Below are 21,849 nucleotides of genomic sequence, written 5' to 3'. Positions count from 1 at the left end.
ATAAAATTATGCAAATTTAAAGGTTGAAGGACACTGGGTTTCATGGCAAGAGTTAGAGGGAAGTGTTCTTTACAGTTAATTTTTCAGCGTTGGCTAAGGGGCTTCTGACAGGTTCTTTGAGTCGCAGCAGTATAAAATAAGTAGGTGTTTGTCAAGGGATTAGGAACTGGGATGTCTGAGATCTCAGCGATTAGGTGAGACTTTATTGCCTTAGATAGTACTCTGGTTGGGGGCTTAAGAGGGACTTTATATATAGATTTTATCTATGGTCTATGTAAATAGTTTACTGCTATTTAGTAAACCTAAAAACATGTTTTTATGAAAGATATCTGTTCGTCAGCTGTCCACTGCTAGGTGATTCTTACATTTTATGACAATGTCTCATCTTTTCCAACTTTTCAATATGTCTTATTTTTCATTAATTATTGTGTAATTATTGTGGGCCTAGGACACAAATGAATCTTCTGGATCAGTAACTAGTCTTTAGCTGACCAGATTAGGAAGGACCTCTGGCCTGTCATGCATTGTACTTTCTTGATTCTGCAATTGGGCCTGTGGGGGAGAATAATATATTATATAAAAGAAATATTTCTGTGGCTTTGTTGTGTTGTGACTAAGACTATAGCTTTCCTAATACTCCCTCATTTATGCTCTCATTGAGCTTTCTTGTCACTGATGTTTCTTCTGCTTTTCTTGAGTTGGCTTCTTGCTTAGGCCTGTTCTTTCTAAAGTCTACCTTCTGGCCTGCCGCCAGCAGTGTGGCCTCGGTTTTTCCAAGTTCTGTAGCTATAAGAACCTTGCTCTCTTCTCATGCTGTAGGGAGTCCTCATTATTCCTGTCTGCAGTGCTCACATTCCTGGTATGTAGAGAGCCCCTTAAACAGTCTTTAGATGGCATCTCATGGCCATAACTGCTTGGGCCTCTCTTGATACTCATGACTGCCCACAAGGGTGTGAGCTCTGTGTAACCCCACAGGAGAGCACGTTTACATTCAGGGTCAGAGGACTGGGAGACTATTAGTCATCTGTGTACATATCATATACCCATGTCATTTGGGTTGTGCCCCCAGTGTCCTTCTTCACTTGGTATTTGTGCAGCATCTGCCATCCAGGTGGCGCCTCCTTCCTAGGCATCCGGCTGTCCTGCCTGTGCCCCTATCCATAGGGCACTCTCTCATCTTTCCTATACTCTATGGCTCCCGTTCTTTCCTGTGACCCTTTTCAAAGTTAAGCTCTTGTCTTGTGACTAGCTGTGATTCAAATGATTCGAAACGCTTGGTTCACCATAGACATAAAGTAGGCAGTGCTTACAGGAGCTTAGGGGTGTGGGAAATGCGGACTGAAGAGGTAATGAGTACTGAGTTCCAGTGTAGGACGATGAAATAGTTCTGCAAATAGGAGCAGTGAGTGTTTGTAATGCCAGTAAGCTGTGTATTTTAATGTGCGTGGTTGCTACATTGTATGCAATGTATATTTTACCATACTTTTTTAAAATGTAGAAAATACTGCCAGGTATAAAAGGAGACGAGATTGTGGAAATGTTGTAAGTGAAACTGTCATTGCCTGCTTCAGCTAAAGTTCTGCCCACTGCCTGTTACTGAAGGACAGGCCTCGTGAGAGCATTGTGAGGACAGCAGGTATCCTTGTACCTTCCTGTGAGTGTCAAGAATAGCACTGAAGTCTTAACTACTTCTTTTTTCCTGGTTGGTGCTCCTTTGAACAATTGCTGTACTTCTTCATCTTCTCTTGGCTATTCACTTAATTATACTGTTAGTAGAAATGAGTGAATTGAAAAGATTCTGCCTTCATTTTAATACCATTAAATATCACTAAAAGGAAATTGATTTTAAATCATATAATTTGTGGAGGAAAGGTGGTGATTAAATACATAGCTTTTAACTAGTTACCAGCAGTCTAAGACTGACTTTGGCATAGGCAGATCAATAGTTTAGGAGTACATTTGGAGGTCGGGTATGGAGGGGCACATTGGTGAGGATTATAGGTTAGACTGTATCTCACTGTTAACCATGCACTAGGGTTAAAAACCAAATGGGGAATGTGGACAGAGTGTGAAGGGAATCTCCTATGCTTACACTCTGGGAAATCTTCGAGAGTAAGTTCTTCGAAGGTTAGTCTTGACCATAGAAGCAAGATTATTTGATGACATCTACTGTTTCTAACAGCCTATTTTGAAGATGTCATTCGTCTAGCATCTTCTGAAGAGGTCTCGGTACCTCTGGTAACGTAGTATCTTCCTGAGACGTACTTCAGTATAGTGTGTTGTGAACTTAGTTTAAGAAATTATGTCTGTCCCCATGGCCCATGCTCTTCCTGTTATATGCTATTTGAAGTATTAAACATTCAGAAAAGGGCGAAATATTGTCTCATTTTAAATAATGAGAATAATTAAATTTTTTATCGCTTTAGAGAGTCTCATACAGCCCAGGCTTGCCATGAACTTGCTACAGAGTCTTGTCTGCCCTCAGACTCTGGATCTTATTCTCTCTGCCTCCTGACTTTGGGGTTGCAGGCCCATATCACCATGTCCAACATCAATAAGTGACCTTATTGATGATTCTCTCTTAAATACTCAAACTTGTACAGAGTTCTTAGAAGTTTCTTTTCCTTAAGCACATTTTTAGTGGAGTAAGAATAGATAAAGTAGAAATGACATATAGCTTATGATTTTATCACTTATCAAACAAGAGTGCGTCTTGTGAACTGATGCAAGCTGGGTTGAGGAGATTTAGAAATGGAAATTTTCACTCTATTTGAGAAGATGAGATCTGGAAGGCTCTTCCATCTCAATGTGTTTTTGTTTTACATATTAGGAGTCTCCAGATAATATTTCTTGATGTTATCCAGGCATCCAGAGCTAGGGCCAGGCTGGGGATAGAAAATCACTAGTTCTACAGTGAATTAGTCTGGGTCCTAGTGGAAGCAGGCAGCATGATCAATTAAAAACAAGGATTCTCTTCAGTATTAAGGTCAGCGTTCAAGGAAACCATTGAGAGACAATGCATTCTCTAGGGCCAGTAACAGAAGGGAGCTGTCATCAACCTGTGGATTGAGAAGGACCTAGAAGAAGAGCTATGGCTTGAGCATAAGGACACACATGACATGCTGGCAACAAGAAGACAGCTGAGGGATCAAATGCCCTAGCGGGCCTGTCCCCCACCATCTAGTTTTCCATTGGAACTTCCTATTGGCTAACATCAACTGGAGCAAAAGACATGGGAAGCCTGGGATATAATTCATAAGGGGCAGGCTAGAGTGCTTGAAAGCAGTGAAGAGAATGGAAGCCAGTGCATTCGGGAAGGCGGAATTTCCAATGTCTCCCATTGAAAGAGGTGAGGACAGGGTTTCATAAGCAGGTGTTAAAAGAGGGCCTTTGACTATAAGGAATGTCATGTGCAAATGAGGAGTTAGTTATGTGATCATAGGATATTTTTTTAAGTTCCTAATTTAAAAGGACGCAACATTTTGGAACCAGAACTGTGAGGTGGCTAGAGCCTAAATAACCGTCAGATAGTTATCAAAAATCATCCATTGGCTCATTGTCTCCAGAGTTTCCTGGGACTCTCTAGGAACTGTTCTCTCCAAGGGATTAGGAGCAGCATGTGCTTAAGTCAAGTCGGCATAAGACAAGTCTGCACTCAGTCTCTAGGTTGTCTCCTCATAACTTCCCTCCTCACAGCACTCCATTCGTATGAATAGAAGCTTCTGAGTCCTCCGGCCACACCAGCGTAGGCCCAGGCAACAGAAAGCCAAGGCATAGTCTGCTTTCAGCCAGGCCGGATGCGTCAGGGGCAAGTCTCTGTTTTGATGGGGGTTCAGTCTGTCTGATGAAAGACTCAAAAAGAAAGCCTGCTTAGTGCTGGGATCTAAAGCCTAAACCAACTTCCCAGTATTGCACCTTGTCCTGTGCATGTGGGCAGATGCCAGATAGGAGTGGAAGACAGGATGAGTGTGGGGTTCGTGGTCAGGCAGTCTGCTTAGTTGCTGAATGGTGAAGGGCTGGGAGAAGTAATCATGTTCACGGAGGGAAGCCCTGCTTCTCCTGCAGAGTCTAGTGGGAAGAAGAATTCCCAGACGCTGGTCTATGAGATGTCCAAATACTAGTTCAGAACAGTGCTTGTCAGCAACCTTTTGGTCTTCTTTCCCAGTGTAGATGAGAAATTTGAGCAAAAATTGGATCAAAGTGAGAGCAGATCTGGCCTAGCAAAGGGTTCTGACTGAAAAAGCGAAAAGCGTGGAAAAGGGTCCAGTGGGAGGTGTGGATCATTGGGAAACAGAATGCAAGCATTTGTGCAGATGCAGGTGTGCAGCCAGGTGAAGAGGATGTCCCCCATGGCAGAGGTGACACTGTAGGCTGCCAGCAGTCTCCAAGTCTCTAGGTAACTCCCACAGGGCTCTGGTGGGTGGCGTGGGGCTGTACCGTCTATACTGTGAACACACCAAGGAGGGTTGTTGACTCCTTCAGTCTAACCTTGTCACTACCTGCTATATTTCAAGAAATTCCCTGCCAGACCCCAGGCAGATAGTTCTACTCCGTCCCAGATCATCTGCATATCAATCTTTTATGACTTTTTTCAATAATTCTAGCACATCTGAATGTTTCTGTTTATTCTACATGTGCCAGAATCCCAATATACACAAAACACGGGAACTGGACATGGTGGTACAAATCTGTAATCCCAGCAGAGGTAGGAGAATGGATTGCACATTCAAAAATAGCCTGGACACCCCTCCTCCCTTACCACATCCATCAATGCCTGAAGCAGATGGGAGAATTGTCCCTGCCCACCCCCTAACCCCCTTCACCAGCTGCAACACTCAGGAGAGCAGGCCCTGCACCTCACCTAGGCAGCACAATAGAGCCAACCACGTTGGTGGAGATGTGGGTGAGCCAGCTCTAAGGTTGTGAGCATGGAGAGAGAGCTGTCCCTATTACTCATCTGCCATGTGGCAGTATGCCTGGGGAAGAGATGCCCCCATCAACACTTGAGGCAGGTGGGAGTGTTACGATGTAGCGAGAGGGGACTTTGTATCGGATGACAGAATATCCCATACAGACAGAGCTTAAGTGTAGCTTTCATTGAAAGGGGAGGGAGAGGAGGAGAGTGAGAGAGAATAACAGAAGATAGAAGAGAGTATGCGGGGCTTGTCTCTTAAAGGGACAGGGCACTGTCTACTATGCAGGCAGGTATGAGCGGGCACAGGACATGATGCACTGTGCCAGGGTGTGCCTGAATACTGTCAGGGAGATCTGTCCCTGAGGTCATAGGAGAAGGAAAGCTGCCCCTGCGCCTTATCAGCTGCAGTGCCCCACACCTCAGCTGGGCAGCAGTGCAGAAGAGCTGGCCCTGAAGGTATAGGTGTGGGAGAACTGCCCCTGCCCCCTGCTCATCACCGCAAAGGGTGAATCATCAAGGTCAATCCTTGAGAGCCCACCCTGGTGGAGAAGACAGAGGAGAACTGGTGGGCTGAACAACCCTGCAACTACCCAGGCCCAGAACCAGCATCCATCATCTGATATCTGCTGGGCATGAGGTGGGGGTGGGGCGGTGTCAGCCCTGTGGACCTAGGGCTGCAGGATCTCCATGACAGGGCAGCAAAGGGCTGTCCAGGAAGGGTCCCAGTGAGGGCCCAGCATTGATGGTGCAGCAGAGACCAGGGGCCTTGAACCAGAACAAAGATTCTTTTCAATAAATGCCTGTACTTAGAATGTGCGAGTAAAGGGGTTTCCTTTGTAACTCACTGGCGTGCTGCAGCTTCCATTTCCAGTTGTTTCCCTTCGATTTTCCTTCCTTCCTTCCTTCCTTCCTTCCTTCCTTCCTTCCTTCCTTCCTTCCTTTCTTCTCCTTTCTCTTAAATTTTATTTTGGGGTAGGGAGGGGGATGCATGGAATTGGGAAGCATGATGTGAAAGATCCAAAGAGTAATAATTAAAAAAAAAATCTGGATTACATAGTTCCATGCCAGCCAGAGCTACACATCTTTTGAGTCTCAAAAACTCAAAAGCATAAACAAAAGAAAGTGCAGATTCTACATGCATTTTGTTCCAACTAGGTAAGTGGTAAGATATAAGTAGATTTTCCCCACAATCAAATAATTTCTAGGGAGAATAGAAACACAATAGCCAAGCATACCATGGTGACTGAGTCTCCCTGTCATGCAGACAGTGAAGGCTTGGGTACAGCAAGCTTTGAAAGGGAACATCATAAACACAGGTGCTGCAGCCCAGCTGTGAGTGCTTGCACCTGCAGCCCCTGTGTAGCCTCATTTGGCTGAGGCAGAGGTGACAATGGTCGTGTGAAGAAGAGCTGGTCACACCCATGAAACAGCACTTTGCAAATTAAGGTGCAAAAGAATATGTCTCCCTGTGCTAATTTTAGGCCAGCTGCTTAGTTACACAGGCAGAATCATTTGGGCAGCCTTCTAAGGAAGGAATCTGTGGACACGGGCTGGTTACAGATAGACCATGCTTTGCATTCGTGACAGGAAAAGAAAAACTGCAGTTGATGCTATTTGCTAGGCTCCGTGTTCTAATTCATTTTACTCAAGTTTCTTCTTAGAGTTAAGGCCGCTGCGTGTTCTGTTTACCTGGCTCAGCACCTTAATAATGGGCCTCTGCGGGCCTGAGTTAATGCTCCTTAATCCTTGCAATTTTCACCATGAGCTAGTGCTAAGAGAATCTCATGTGTGCTGCAGGAATAAAAAGCAGGAATGGCCATAAATTGTAGGCTCCAGTTGGATAGCACTCTGATGGTTATAATGGGAGCTATTAGGATGACTTTAGTCCTAGACAGAGGCAGTCTTGTGAGCCCAAAGACAGTTGTCAGGCTTCACAAGAGCCACAGAATATGTAAGAAGTGTCATGTCTAGGTCAGAAGACTGTAGTGAGGCAAAGACTTAGCCATGGTCACAGTGGATAAATGGTGCAAAGTCAGGTCTAGGTCCCTTAGAATGTGAAAGCTCCTTCCTAATCACTGTATACGTATATGTATGATGGTTTGGATGAGAATGGTCCCTATAGGCTCGTGTATGTGCATGTTCGATCCCCAGTTAGATAGGGAGGACTAGGAGGTGTGTCACTAGGGTGAATTTTAAGGTTTCAAAAGTCCTTCAGGCCCGGTTTCAAGCTTGCAGCCTCCTGCTTGAGGTTTAGATATCAAACTGTCAGCCGCTGCTCCAGCACCGTGCCTGCCTGCTTCCACAGTCCCCGTCATGATGGTCATGAATTCATCCTCTGGAACTGTAAGCAAGCACCAATTAAATGCTTTTTTCTTTAAGCGGCCTTGTTCGTGCTTTCTCTTCACAACAACAGAACAGGAGCTAAGACATACAGCCTATAGTAGGAATCCCTGGCCATTATTTTCTCCTGATATTCTGTTGAAAATATAATCAGATGCTGTGAATTTGGTCTTATATGTGAAGTGTGTGCATGTAGAACTAGGCTTATTAGTCTTAGCTTAGGAACATTATGGTCTTATCTCATTGAGCGTAACTCTGATAACTTTCCATCATTCCTTCCCACGTCTTCCTTCTGTGTTAGGCTGTCACATCTTCAGCGGAAGTCACTGCTCAAGGTCTGGTTCACACCTGTATTAATTCCTTATTCGTGACTTGCTTAACCACACCCATGGTGTTCTCAATATGTTTTCTCATTTTCTACCATGTTGGAAGACTAAGAATTTTTCAAATCTAAGCTTCATCCCTGTTGGCTGTCATTTACAGTGCTGGAAGGCACTTTGCAAACTACCAGAGAAGTTATTGTCCTTCTCACCAGCTGTGAAACCTATGATCTACAATAGCTACAGGTGTGCTATTCGCTGTGTGCAACGGTGCCATAGATGTTAAGGGAATAACCAATCATTGTGTGATTTGATTTAAGATCCTCCCTCTCCACAAGATGGATCTATGCCTGACACTGTGAATGAGGCTGTGGAACCGTGGCTAAATAGGTCATTGATCCTAGAAGAAAAACCTGCCACTATTATTCACTAAGTGGACATCAAATGACCCCCTAATGACTTACATTTTTCAATTCTCATCAAAGAAATTTCTTCCCACAGTAAGTGGCAATTAACACAGACGCCTACAACTAATCTGTATTCAGAGAATAGGAGAAATTGTAATGTTCATTGATGTTCGTACTACTCTCCTCAAGTCTCGGGGATCTATGCAAAAGAGGGGTGAAAAGGTTATTAAGAGTCATAGGCCATAGATGACTTAAAGAAACAGTGTTTCCTAGACATAACAGGATGGTACAATGCACATGTGAACTCACAGTGATTGGGAGAGCGGTCACAAGGCCCAGGCAAGCTCAAGACAGATAAAATCCCAGCGTGGAGGATGGTAGGTAGACGTGAAGTCCAGCCCCTAACTGGGGAGCTAGTAATAGTTGATTGATGATAGTAGATGGCTTTCTTCAATGGAGTGACACACAGTATAGCAACCACACTCCAAAGCAGACTCTACTCCTAAGGGAAGTTGGTCAACAGAAACTGGACTTGATAGGTTTGCAAAAGCAAAGATATAAGAGAATGAAAAAGATGGAGTTGGGTAGGCAAGGAGGTGGAAGAGGAGTTGGGGGCAAGCTATGAATATAATCAAAATACATTGCATAGAATTCTCAAAAAATAAATAAAAGCATTATTTTAAACAAGAATTTTCCAAATACTTAAGTTTTATCTTTTTTTTTTTGCTTAATAAATTTGTCTTCAATTGATTTCTATCATCTTTGAAGTGTTGACAGGTTTTTTTTTCCTGCCCAGTTCCACAGCCGTTCAGTCCCAAAGAAACACACAGAGGTGTACATTAATTGCAAACTGATTGGCCTATTAGCTCAGGCTTCCTCTTAACTCTTATAACTTATATTAGCCCATAATTCTTTTCTGTGTTAGCCATGTGGCTTGGTACCTTTTTTGATGAGGCAGTTACATCTTGCTTGCTCTGTGTCAGGATTCCTCTGTGTCTGGGTGACAACTTCAGACTCTTTCTCTTCCCAGAATTCTCCTGTTCTCATTGCCCCACCTCTACTTCCTGCCTGATCACCCCACCTATACTTCCTTCCCAGCTACTGGCCAATCAACCTTTATTTAAAATACAAGTGACAGGGTACAGGCCATTGTCCCACAGCACTGAAGTTTCTTGTAGCCTTTACCCGGGAAGAACCAACCTTCAATACATTACTTAGAAATAACTGGGACTAAATTTTGTTGTTTGCACATTCTGTCTTCCACAAAAACATTGTACATGAGCACAGCTTACCCAGTTCTTCACACCATGCAGCAAAGACCACCTAAGTTCTAAAAACTCAGTTTTCGTTACCATCAGAGACACCAAGAGAAGAGTCTTTACCTCCATGTGCTTGTCAACAATCCATCCATGGCCACGTGGGGATTCAGTAAGAGGGACTTTGGCCAGTACTCTTTTCTTCTCAGATATCGTCAGAATCACCCTAACAGTCCATTCCTGATCTCTCCAAGCACCCATGTCAAAACTCAGCAGTGTCTGCCTGCTGCACAGTTCGAGGGCTGCTCCATAGCATTCCTGCTTCCAGATCCCATCTTCAGCCTTAGGATTTGGGGAGTCGTCTGAATGCCAGATTTGGTTCCATGCCCCAGTTTCCAGCATCCAGGAGTACCCTGAATTGGGAATAGTAGTACAAGAAGCCTCCTGGCTAGTACTTTCTTAAGGACATGGACTAATCTTATTTTAAGCTTCCAGGTTAGTGTTTAGTATATGTCAGTTGTAAGGGAAGTACCTTCTCTTGTCCTCAGAAATTAAATGCACTAGGCACTGATCAGGCTCTCAATGTAGCTGGACCACCTCGTAAAGTCCAACTGTTTAACTGCAGGGATCACTTCATTGTGGCAGTAATAGATATGACCATGGAGCACCCTGATCCTAGACACATCATTTTAAAAAACAAAATAATTTATACTTATTTGGCATCCATAAGTTTACTTAAAAAAAGAGTTTTGGTGTGTGTTGTGTGCTGTCTTTCTATATGATGTATTCATGTGAGTGTGTGGGTGTGTGTAAACATAGAATCTAGAGCAGGGTTTCTTTCTTTTATCATCCTCTGCTTTATTCCTTTAAGACAGGGTGTCTCACTGAACCTGAATTTCACTGTTTTGGCTAAGCTAGCTATCCACTGAATTCCCGGGATCCACCTTTCTTTGTTTCAGGAAACTGGGGTTCTTCCCATGTGTAGCCATACCCTACATTTTTTTTTTCATGGATATTGGGGATTTCAACTCAGGTCCCATTGCTTACACAGCAAGTGCTCTTATCCACTGATCTATTACCCCATCCTGAGCACCAGGAACTTTCATTACAGACAACTCCAAGATGTACAATATTACTATGACAAATAAAGATATAGAGAAATTATCCTAAGATTACACCGTGTTGAGAGAAAAATCATTTTTGTTGTTCTTGCTTTGAGTCAGGGTCTTGTGTATCCCAGACTGACTAAGTAGTGTTGGGTGGCCTTGAACTTCTAATTCCCAGTTTCTGCTTTCCAAGCTGAGATTATAGGGTGTGTCTCCACACCCACTGCAGAGACACACAGCATCACTGTGACTCAGCTCTACTCATCACTGCCTGCTGGGTGTCTACAATTTAATTACACAGCAATATCTTTGCATAATTGCATTTTCCAGGCAAGTTCAAACACTTTAACATCAAAGCATTTAATTTTAACCTGTTATCTATGACACGTGTCATTTTCAACATGCTATTCAGAAGATACCCAGGAGCCTCCTGCAGTATGGAGCTGAGTTCCTCTGCACTGGGATTTCCAGAGGGCTGGGATGTTTGAATTGCACATTTGCCCTCCTTCTCCCCTTCTCCTTTTCCTCCTCTTTACTTGTGTTTGAGAAGGGTTTTAGATTCACAGTAATATTATCTCTTTAAACTGTAACAGTTAGAAAAGAGTCCTTTGTATTAACTTACATATATAATGAAGTGTTAAATGTAGCAACAGGAAAGAGTTGTGATAGAGGAATTCTCACATAAAATTTGTGGGTGATGCTAGAGATTCATCTTCATAGGGAATGTCCTGGTTGGTTCTGTTCTGAACATCCCATCATGAGAGCTGTCTGGTGTTGCCGATTTCCTCTATCAAATCACATTACCACTTTCCCTGCAAGGCCCCATGTGATGGCCTCAAGTTCTCCATGGCCTAATTTCCTAACAGAATTTCCTGGTGTTATCTGTATAGGTCCCAAAAACATGACTGGTTTAGGGTAAGAAAAACATCTTGTGTTCTGAAAATGAGCCCAGGCAGGCACACACACACGGTTTAATTTGTACAGATTAAGATTCATTTGTAGGTATTAATCACTAATTGTGATCCATTAACCACGTGTATCAGATTCAACTGAGATTTGAGATCCTTCTTAAAATTGGAGATTCTGAGCTGGACGGTGGTGGTGCACACCTTTAATCCCAGCACTCAGGAAGCATAGGCAGAAACAGGCAGATCTTGAAATCCTAGGCCGGTCAGGTCTACAGAGTGAGTTCCAGGACAGCAGTTCTCAAGCAGTTAAAGTTCCAAGGCAGTTCTAAAAATGTTTCTTGCAATCCTACACACTTAATCAATAGCATATTTGGGTAAGAAATTTTAAATTGAATGTAGGTTTTTGTTTGTTTTTCAGAAACTTGCATGCATTTCCTTGTTGTATATAGTTTCTGGTACGTCATTCCAGTTTCTTAATGTTTTAGTGTGTGTGTTTGTGTGTGTGTGTGTATACAATAGGATGATTTTTGTTTGTCTTTCACTGTCACCCTCTGCCTTATGTTTTGGGTCTCTTCTGACCCCAAGCTCACAGATTCCATTAGCTTCCCTGGCCAGGGAGCCCTGGGAATTTTATCCTCACATTCTCCTCTGTCGCCTCAGTGCTAGGGATACGGATGTGCATGCTCACACCCAGCTTTTACATGTATGCTGGGAACCTGAACTCAGGTCCTTGTGTTTGCAGAGCTGCAGGGAGTTTACTCACAGACATCATGATTTTAGCCCTGTGTCTTTGTTGTTTTTTATCTCAACCTTATGGCTTTCTCTAATCTTTACTTATTACATTTCATAATAAAAATATCTAAGATCATAGTGTCATGTTCTAGATACTTGGTAGATCTCTACTTCAGTTTTAGGGAACTTAAACCTCTTCCATCTTTGATTTCTGCCTTCATTTTCTGTGTCTTAGTCTTTCAGTCATTTTTAATATTAGATCTTTGATGGGAAACACCCTCTGTCATTGCTTGCGTTTCTGAGATGGGAGTTTTGTTCTTGCTGGTTTATTTCTAATCAAGTTCCTTGGCTGTAGTGTTGCTGCATTGGAATTGTCCTATGCTGTTCCCAGGTCAGATGGGTCCTCTTTGTTAGTTAATGCTGCATCCATGCTTTTTAATCTGCACTGCTATTTCATAAATCTCAGTACAGAAATAATTTGTCTTTGGCTCTAATTCAGTTCATATCATGGGCCATTTGTTCTAAGGCCTCAGCTTGGCTGGTGTCCTTTGAGTTGTTGATCTTCCTGTTTGGTTTCATTCATTGTTCTTTCTGGCCTGTGGTGGTTGGAATGAGAATAGCCCCATAGGCTCAAATGTTTGAATACTTGCTTCCCCATTGGTGGAACTCTTTGAGAAGGATAAGAAGGCGTGGCCTTATTGGAGGAGGTGTGTAATGAGGTGCAGGCTTTTGGCTTCAAATAACTTTGCCATTTCCAGTGTCTCTCTTAGTCTCCTGCTTGGGGATCAAGATGTAAGCTCTCAGTTGCTCCCTAGAATCATGGGCTAAATCCTAAATCTTGCAAAACCATGAGCCAAATTAAATGTTTTCTTTTACAAATTGCCTTATCCCAGAAACAGACAAGTAACTAAGACAACGGCTGATATTCTTTGGTCCATACATAACCAGTGGATGAACAAGTTCTTTTTTTCATTGGTCAGGAGTACTTGCCACTTATTAAATTTTGCAGCTGTCCTTTAGGATTATAATTGTCTAGCTGGGGTGCTGTGCTGCAATATTGTGTCTGGTGTGCAGCCACCACTGTTACAGTACACCAAGGGCCATGGTGAAGACCTAGTTGCAGGGCATTGTTCTTTATATCTCCACCCTTGAGAAAGTGCCACATAGCTCATGCTACACTTTAATAAATAGCCCCCTGCCTGTTTCACTGCCAGCCTTCAGGGAACTGTAGCATTTGCCCAAGCCCCAATCACCATCTAATTACTTTTTGTCCCATGGACAAAAGAAATGATTACACTCTTCTTATTCTTTAGAAAATATATGTCAGTATATTTTATCATTACTCTTTTCCATCTTTAAAATATGCCATAAATGCTACTGAGTATGTGTAATGAATATATATGGAATTTGAAGGTTATAAAGCAAATGATCACATACCTACCGCCTACCTTTAAGAAATAAATTATCTCTTTAAAACTATTCAGGGATTCTAGACTGACTTCTCAACCCTACACCCCTTTGCCCAGGTCAAGTTATTAAGAAATGGGAGTGGAGTTAGTGTTTTGTTCTTCTTTTTGGCAGGAGAGAACACTACAAACACAGCGTCTTGAGGACACATGAGCTGTAGGTAACAGACACTCAAATGCTGCACTGGAGGCTGGTGGGGTCACATAGGCTACCAGTGCTTTCTGGGATTCTGGCAGGTGTTCTGAAGCACTGCTCACTCACCTGGTGTTTTGTGTAAACATGAAATTTTTATTCCTGTTGGTTGCAATAACTATGTACACACACACAAACCTATCAGATTGTGAATCCATAAGATTTTAGCCACCTCAAGAAAACACAGATAAGCAAGGATCCAGATTCCCCTTCTAAATGTACCAGAAGGAAGGCAGGGTATTCTGAAGAAAGAAGAGCCTTTCTTATTTAAAAATCTAATCAGATGGTTTTGCATTTCTTTAGGGGAAGTGATTTCTTTTATTGAGTCTTCTGTTTACTCTGCCATTCACATTTACTTTTTATGTTTACTGTTCCAAATACAGTCTGTATTAAAGAACTTTAAAATGCTAAAATAAAATAACAAAAGATTCTAACCACCTGAGTTTACAGACTGCAGCTGTATCCTTTCATAATTCAAGGTCAGCACGGAAAAAGCAGAGCTCCTAAGATGGAATCTATCATTACCTCCGTACTCGGGCCAGGAATTCTTAGAAATGCTTGGCATCCAGTGTTGAGGTAGAAAAAAAAAAGTAACCCCTCATATTCCTGTAAGTAACCCCAATAAAACTTCTGACCCCCCCCCAAAAAAAAAGCTCTCTGCTTTCATGATCCTTGCCCCAATGACTGGGAGTAAGAGCAAGTTTGTTTTTGGAAAAGGAAAGCCTAGATGTCATTTAGCAAACTGGGATTGTTATGAACTGGGTGATGATTACTAGTAACGGTGTGTCAGGCTCCGTGCTCTTCCGCAGGTTGTGTGTGCCCACTGGAGTCCTAGTAACCGTGTGTCAGGCTCCATGCTGCTCCACAGGTTGTGTGTGCCCAGTGGAGTCCTGAGAGGAAGTGTACTAAGGCAAATGAGCTCATGTGGGATTTATTATTTATTTTTTTTATTTTTAGATAATATCTCACTATGTAGCCCTGGCTGCCCTGAAACCTGCCATGTAGACCAGGGTGATGTGTAACTCTGATGTTTCTCTTGCTTCTGCTTCCTGAGTGCAGAAAGTAGATGTATTAATCACTATACCTGGCCTGTCATGTTGAGCTCAGTCTTTAATCTTTATCTCTGTGTGTATGATTGTATGCATTTATATGCATACCTGTTCATGTGTACAGAGACCATAAGGTGTCATGTCTTCTCTCCTTTTACCCTCTATCTATTCCTTTGTGGCAGTGTCTCCTCAAACCTGGGCATCATGTTTTCTCAGCAAGCCAGGAAGCCCCAGTGATTCTCCCATTTCTCCCCACCCAGAGCTGGATCAGAGCTGTGCACAGAATGCCTGGATTTAACATTTGTGATGAGATCCAAAATCTTGTCCTCACGATTGCAGAGCAAGCATTCTTAATTGTTGAGCCATTTCTCCAGCACCACATTAAATTCCTAAGTCCACATAACCGTATGTCTTAGTAACAATCCGGGGTTAACGATCTTAACCCCATTTAGTTAGTATGATATAACACTTTGTTTTTCTTTAAAGTATCCTAGCTCCTGCCAGTAATTTATATGGTCGTATATATTAGCCAGCTCTTTTGCCCTGACACCAAACCCTTTGAAAATCCCAGAGACTCTAAACGCCCACTCTTTAGGTTTCACTCATGCATCTGTGCCTCACTTGTAACTGTGTCACAGGCTGTGAGTCTGAGTTAAATTTATTCCTCGTTCTAGACTTGGTGCTTGTTCCATAAATCATTTTTTTTAGGGTGCAAAGGCTTGAAGATCAGCCTTGACATGAGGGCTCGCTCTTACTGTCAAAAGAACCTCCAGTCTGAGGTTGGTAATTGTATTGACTCTTCTTCCATTGGCAAGAGTGGAACAAGTCAGTGTCCCAGACCAAAAAAGAGAATGGTGATTTTAATTGGCTAAATGGAGGAGAGTGTTATGACATGGGAGAGTGATCAGTAAATAACACACAGTGACCACCTCACAGTCCTAACCCCACTGTCTCCTACCGTCCCCCTCCCCCAGCCTTTGCAGCTGCTCTCCTTGCGGTGTTTGTCAAAACAAAGCTGCAGTTGTTAATGAAGGAGTTCTGGCTGCATATGGAGTACAGACTGTCAAGGGATCCCACTGTATATGTAGCTTGGTTTGTGTTCAGATTCTCCTACGGGGGCTGGGGTTTGATGTTTGCTATGCCTGTAAGTGTGGCCCCAGCCAGCTGTTGTAGAAGTCTGCACCAATAGAGACTTCACTATGTGAAATGTCATAGAGAAGTAGAGCCTGAGGTCACACCTTTTCTTCAGCGCCCCAACCATGTTGGGGATCTATGAAACAAGGTGACTTTATTTTGCCTCTATCAACTGTGCAACCTACTCTCGCCACTTCTCTACCTGGGAACTTTTGTGTGTGAGAGAGAAGGTTTGCGGCAACCTAAACCATTCTTGAAGTCACTGTTATACCAGGAATGACATTGAAATCCTGGTACTGCTGACTCTACCTCCCAGTTGTGGGATTACAGGCATGTGCCACTATGCTTGATCCATGCAGTGCTGGGAATCCAGTGCTGGACCACCTGCATGCTGGGCACGCATTCTGCCATCTAAGCTACTTCCCCAGCCTGTGCCTGCGATTTTTAGTTTTTGGTTTGATTAGTGTCCCTTCACCGGTTGGTCTGAAGTGTTCGCTACTGATTGGCTTTTCTACAACAACTCAGAAATTCCTTCATGTTACTCAGTGGTGATGCTGTTCCTCATCGAAAATTATGTATCTTGTTTCAGTGAGATTTTGAGCCCAGTTGATGAACGGAAACAGGAATCCCAGTGTTATAAGCAGAAATGTAATATTGTTTGACCGCAACAAAGATTGACAGGAGGCATAGGGGTATCCATCTGATCCATCAGCAGCCTGGCAGCTTGCTCCTTTCAAGAGCAATTTTCATGACAAAATGATTATTATTTCATAAGGACAATCAAAGTCATGGTGAAATCATGGCTGGTGGTTGGTCGGCTTTATTCAGTGCGTAAGTGGTGTAGGTCCTAGATGATTTAGCAGGAATATGACTGTCACCAATCATAGAACACTTATGGGTATTAATTTTTTTTAAAATTTCTCCAGAATACCTATGAAGGTATGAAGACTATTATCTTACTGTGTCTCCAAAATGTAGCATACTGTCTGTGACATAATAGGCGTTCAGAATACTGTAAGGGAGCAGCGCAGTTTTAAAAAATGCCTGGTAGAGACAAAACCTGAGGAGAGTCTTGCGGGGTGGGGCAACAGAATGAACATGTGGAAGCATCCTTTAAAGTGTGGTGTCAGGGATGACATCAGGTTCCTGGTGCAGTCTCTCTGACCTGACTTTGAGACAGGAGACTACGTTTTGCCTTGAAAGGTGTGAGTATAGCTATAGACTACTGTGAGGCCATGGGACATGTGGTCCACACACAGGCACCATCACTCCCGGTGTGTCCCCTTGCCCTTGTCCCTTTGTGGCATGCCTGCAGACCTCTACTGTGGTTTCAGCATTGGGTTCAGTGTGGGATTTTCTTCTGGCCATTGAATCTCCTTCTTCTTCCTAGGCTGTATGCTGAAGTGCTGGTATGGAATGTTCTCTAGAACTTCCCTGAAGTTAGTGACTAACAGGAGTGGGTGGAGAAGCTCAGGATCTTCAGCAGCTTAGCCTGTAACTACCGCGCTGATAAATGGATTGAAGTTGCACAGCATACTAGGCCCCTAACTTGGGCTGTCTGTGTTTTTTTTTTTTTTTCCTTCTAAGAAAAGTTCCTGCTCTTGAATAGATGTCCCAGGCTTTACTTCTGGGAAAACTCAAAACTGTGATATTCTACGTTCTGAAGACCTAAGTGATAGGTGTTTTTGTTGCTACAAAGCACACTAACCATGGCCCTTAAAAACGTAATAGAAAAATACGTGTGGTTTAATTCCTAAATTGTATGGATCTTTGAGATGACAGGGTAAATCTAAAAGACAGTTAAAAGTTACACACTCAGAAAACTTTAGTGATAGTTGTTTCCTGGAAGATAGTCGTATGCAACCTGCAGGGCCACTCAGTCTCCTTAAACACGTGTTGTTTCTAAACTCATTTTGCATGCACAGTGTTATCTTCTTTCTCCTATTGACCTTGGAGCCTCTGGTTTGTATCTGCATCCTCATTGTCAGGTAACACTGCAGCATCTCCCAGCCTGGCCTTCAGAGTTGGGTCCTTTAGAATGAGTGGACGAGATGGTCCTTCTGCCTGGACTGCACAGTGTGCAGCCCTGAGAGCCATCATTGCACTGACTGACTTTTTCCATTTCTTCTTTGCAGATATCTCTGTGAGCCTGCTAACCCTTGTGGTTACCGCCTGTGGTCTTGCCCTCTTTGGTGTCTCTCTCTTCGTGTCTTGGAAACTGTGCTGGGTTCCATGGCGAGAGCGAGGCCTGTTCTCTGGTGGCAAAGACAACAACCAAGAGCCTCTTAACTACACAGACACAGAGACCAATGAGCAGGAGAACAGCGAGGACTTCCTAGACCCACCCACACCCTGCCCTGACTCCTCCATGAAGATCAGCCACACTTCCCCCGACATTCCCCTTTCCACCCAGCCGGGTGACCAGGAGAACTGTGCCCATGCCATCCGTGTTCAGCGACAAGTCACAGAGCCAACGCCATCAGCTCGGTCAGTAATGCCCCTTTCTTTATGAATGCAAGGCAAGGACCACCCCACCTCCCCATGTTTTGCCTGACTAGCTGAGGGTCCAGGAATCATCGAGATGTCCACTCAGTCTCAGAAACTTGAAAATGGTGCAACTCTGTGGCTCTTTGCTGAGCTAGAGCTCTACTTCGTTTCCATGGAATCCATAAAAGTAATGGTTGACATTACTCCCATGTTATATACTTATTATTTTTATAAACAGTTCTAACATGGGTACTGTTATTTTAATTTTTCAGTAAGGGAAATTTAGAATTAAGGAGGATGTATATTATCATGTACCCGATCAGAATTTGGGCACTAGATCTGAGCTGTTAGGTATTTTTCTTATGGTGTCCTCCTAAAGCCATAAAATTGACTCACTGTGCTTCTGACCTATGCTAGCATTCACAATAGGCTGACTTTAGATGCCAGTTTACCCGGAAGTCTTGTCCACCCCCAGGCTTTCTAACAGTTGCAGACTGCTGGGAACGGGGATCCTATTGTCTGCATGCTGTGCGTTCCTCAGCAGTGGATAGCAAGAGTATACTGATGAAAACCCTGTGGACTCTGGGGTGTAAAGAGCTGCTTTATTTACATTTGTTGTGGTATTGAACAAATTGTGTAACCTTCGCGTGTGTCCATTTCGGCTTCTGTAATAGAAGGATGGTAGAAACACCAACGTAGGCGTGGTTTTGATACGAAAGGGTAACACACACTTGCACAGATTTGCACTGGTAGAACTGTCACTTAGCCTTCCATGTCGCTGTTTTCACACAACTCTCCCGAGATGCTGAGGTTGAGGCATTCCTCTTCCAAATGCCAAAGTTGTGCAAAGGTAACCACTTCTAGTGACTGCATAGGAAACCTCATTTTTTTTTAAATATTTATTTATTTATTATGTATACAATATTCTGTCTGTGTGTATGTCTGCAGGCCAGAAGAGGGCACCAGATCTCATTCCAGATGGTTGTGAGCCACCATGTGGTTGCCGGGAATTGAACTCAGGACCCTTGGAAGAGCAGGCAATGCTCTTAACCACTGAGCCATCTCTCCAGCCCCCAGGAAACCTCATTTTTAATAAGGGATTTTAGGAAAGAAGACATGGGAATCAACCTTTAAAAAAAAAAAAACAGTAAAATATTTGCTCGAGTGATAGCCAGGGGAATAACATGTGCAGTTATTTTTGAAAATATGAATATAGTTTGGAATATTTTTTAAAAGTTCTTTCTGTTCTCTAGAAATATGAATGATAATGAAGTTTATCCTAGAGACTCTACTCACTCACATTAAGTGTGGTAGAATATGACAGTTTATAGTCTGATTTTCCCCCAGAAAATTATTTTAGCATTATTTCCAGTTTTGTATCAAAAACCAAAACTTAAAATAGTCCTCTTTAAAGAAGCTGCTGTGTTTTCCTCTTGATTTCAGGAAAATCTCAGACTTCCTCACAAGGATTTCTCTTCAGACAGATAGAGTTGATATCACCATGGAGTAAATACAGTGGGACACACTTATAATAAGATCTTTTTAGTGTCCCCGAGACCTGGAGCTGGTCATGTGGGTCACTACTCATGCAATTGCTCCTGCCTGGGTTCCCTGAGACACAGAGTGATAAAAATGTTCCTAATGGATTTGATCTGTACATAGTGCCCTGTAACTAACAAGTTGTCATCAGTGACATCCCTGGAATCATCACAGTGTTTATCCTAAAATTATTTAGATAGACTGGATAAAGAGATGTCTTTGAAAGAGGAAACCCACTGTTAGCATCACCATAGATCTGTGGAAACTCAGCAGAAGAAATTAAAAAAGAATAACAAAAGATTAATCCCTATAAAATGCATTTTATATTCAGATTATTTTAGATTTGAAGATAACCAATTAAATTATCTTTCAAACAGTGAAAACTGCGTTCAATAACAGCTGAGCTGCCATCAGCAATCTAACTGCTTTTCGGCTACATTTGACCCAGTATTAAGAATTTGCATTGTTATGCATTTAAAACATTCATACCTAAATTACAACTGACCTAGTTCCTTGCGTTCTTCCTGGAAATGTGCCTTTGTCTAGCAGTGATCCTCAAATTCATTAGCAACTGTTTTTAAGAATGTGCACACCTGAGCTCCAGGAAGCACAGGACTCTGAATCAACAGCTAGGGAGCCTGTGTGGGACCAATATCTTTTCTAACAGGCAAAGAAAACTCTCTCCTCATAGGCCCCAAAGAAGGCCACAAATCCCACAGGTTGGAATGCTCAAATTCTTAGAGTTTAATCTGGTAGGAATGCCAAATCTGTGGGATCTGTGGAGCCTAGGCACCAGGACTAATTCAGGCCAGCAGTGATGAAGGCATGTCTAATCTGGGTACACTTGGGGATGGAATGAGATAGTTGATAAGAGCTATGTAAGAAAGAAAATGTATTTGAAAGTGACATCAAGGTTCAAGCTTGGGTCACTTGGGAATGGGCGGGCGGGAGAAAGCCACACTTCTAAGTATCTGCTGGTTCCAAGCAGATCCTTTCATCTTTACAATCTCATTCTTGAGAGAAGCCTAAAAACCTCAGATTGCCACACCTTCTTCCCTTGCAGTGTGTGGATGTATCCCCCTGTCTAGGGTATCTCTTGTCTGTACGGTTAAGAACAAGCAACTCTTCTCTCCATTAAACCGAGTTTCAGGGGAGACTGGGGCCTTGTCTCACTATTTCTTTACTTTGTTGCCCACAAAGGTAGTTCTGAAGTTCAGTTTGCGTCCCCTTTTCTCCCTTTGGTCCCTGAAGCTTGTGGGGAAAGTCGATCAAGTTTCATCTCTGAGATGAGGTCACCAAGATGAAGGAACCTAGAAAAGTGTATCCATGGTTGCTCAGGAAATAAAAAATGGGTCCTAAGCACTGGATGCTAAGCACAGTAGGCTTAGCAAGGGGCTTTGGAGAAAACTGCTGGGACCACAGAGCTGAACATCCTTCCGGGAGAGCTGGGACCATGTTGAAAATTCAGTTGTTTTCCTTTGATGTCTCCAGTGTCATTGAGAATACAGCTGGGGCAAAGCCAGCTCAACTTTTCTCTCTTCCTAGTTTCCTGAGCCAGAGCTTCCGTATCCTCTCTCTGTTCCTGGACTCTAACCTGTAGTCCATACTTATCCCCACCTGTTATACTTTATCGCTCTTGTAGAACTGTGTCTTCACCTCCCAGGCCAGTTGTCGCCTTCAGGACCTGGACTGGACTGTTTTGTTTCTCTGTACCTTTTCATCCACTATCTGTCTGTTCACATTCTTGTCTGTTAAATCACAGTAGAGTCCTCTCTCCTTTCTAATGAAAATGGTTGGCACTGGGGGTGATACTTTGGGGACTGATCTTAGGGCTGGAACTGGTTAGTTTACGTTAAAGGAAAGAGGAGGAAGAAAAGCCCCTTTGCCCTGAGAGTTCTTTCCCCGCCTGCCTTATGGCTTGGGCTCAGTCCAAGGCTCAAATTCCTTCAGACATGGGAATATGGTTGCTAGTATATTACAGAAAAACTGTTCTACAA

The 21,849-nt window shown here is 43.0% G+C and overlaps 1 protein-coding gene across 1 annotated transcript in view; it reads left to right on the top strand.

Annotated features, from left to right (window-relative positions):
* Positions 1-21,849, top strand: part of Syt9 (synaptotagmin 9) — a 165,888-nt gene that overhangs the window by 31,017 nt on the left and 113,022 nt on the right. Inside the window, exon 2 of the mRNA XM_050163284.1 lies at positions 17,962-18,313. Within this exon, the coding sequence (XP_050019241.1) occupies positions 17,962-18,313 (352 nt within the window). The remainder of the gene's footprint in view (positions 1-17,961; positions 18,314-21,849) is intronic.

Source organism: Alexandromys fortis, unplaced genomic scaffold, assembly GCF_014885135.2.
Source record: "Alexandromys fortis isolate MF-2015 unplaced genomic scaffold, M_Fortis_MF-2015_v1.1 scaffold_129, whole genome shotgun sequence".
Classification (NCBI taxonomy): domain Eukaryota; kingdom Metazoa; phylum Chordata; class Mammalia; order Rodentia; family Cricetidae; genus Alexandromys; species Alexandromys fortis.
Note: the sequence above shows the minus strand (reverse complement) of the source record. Positions and strands in the feature narration are given on the sequence as shown.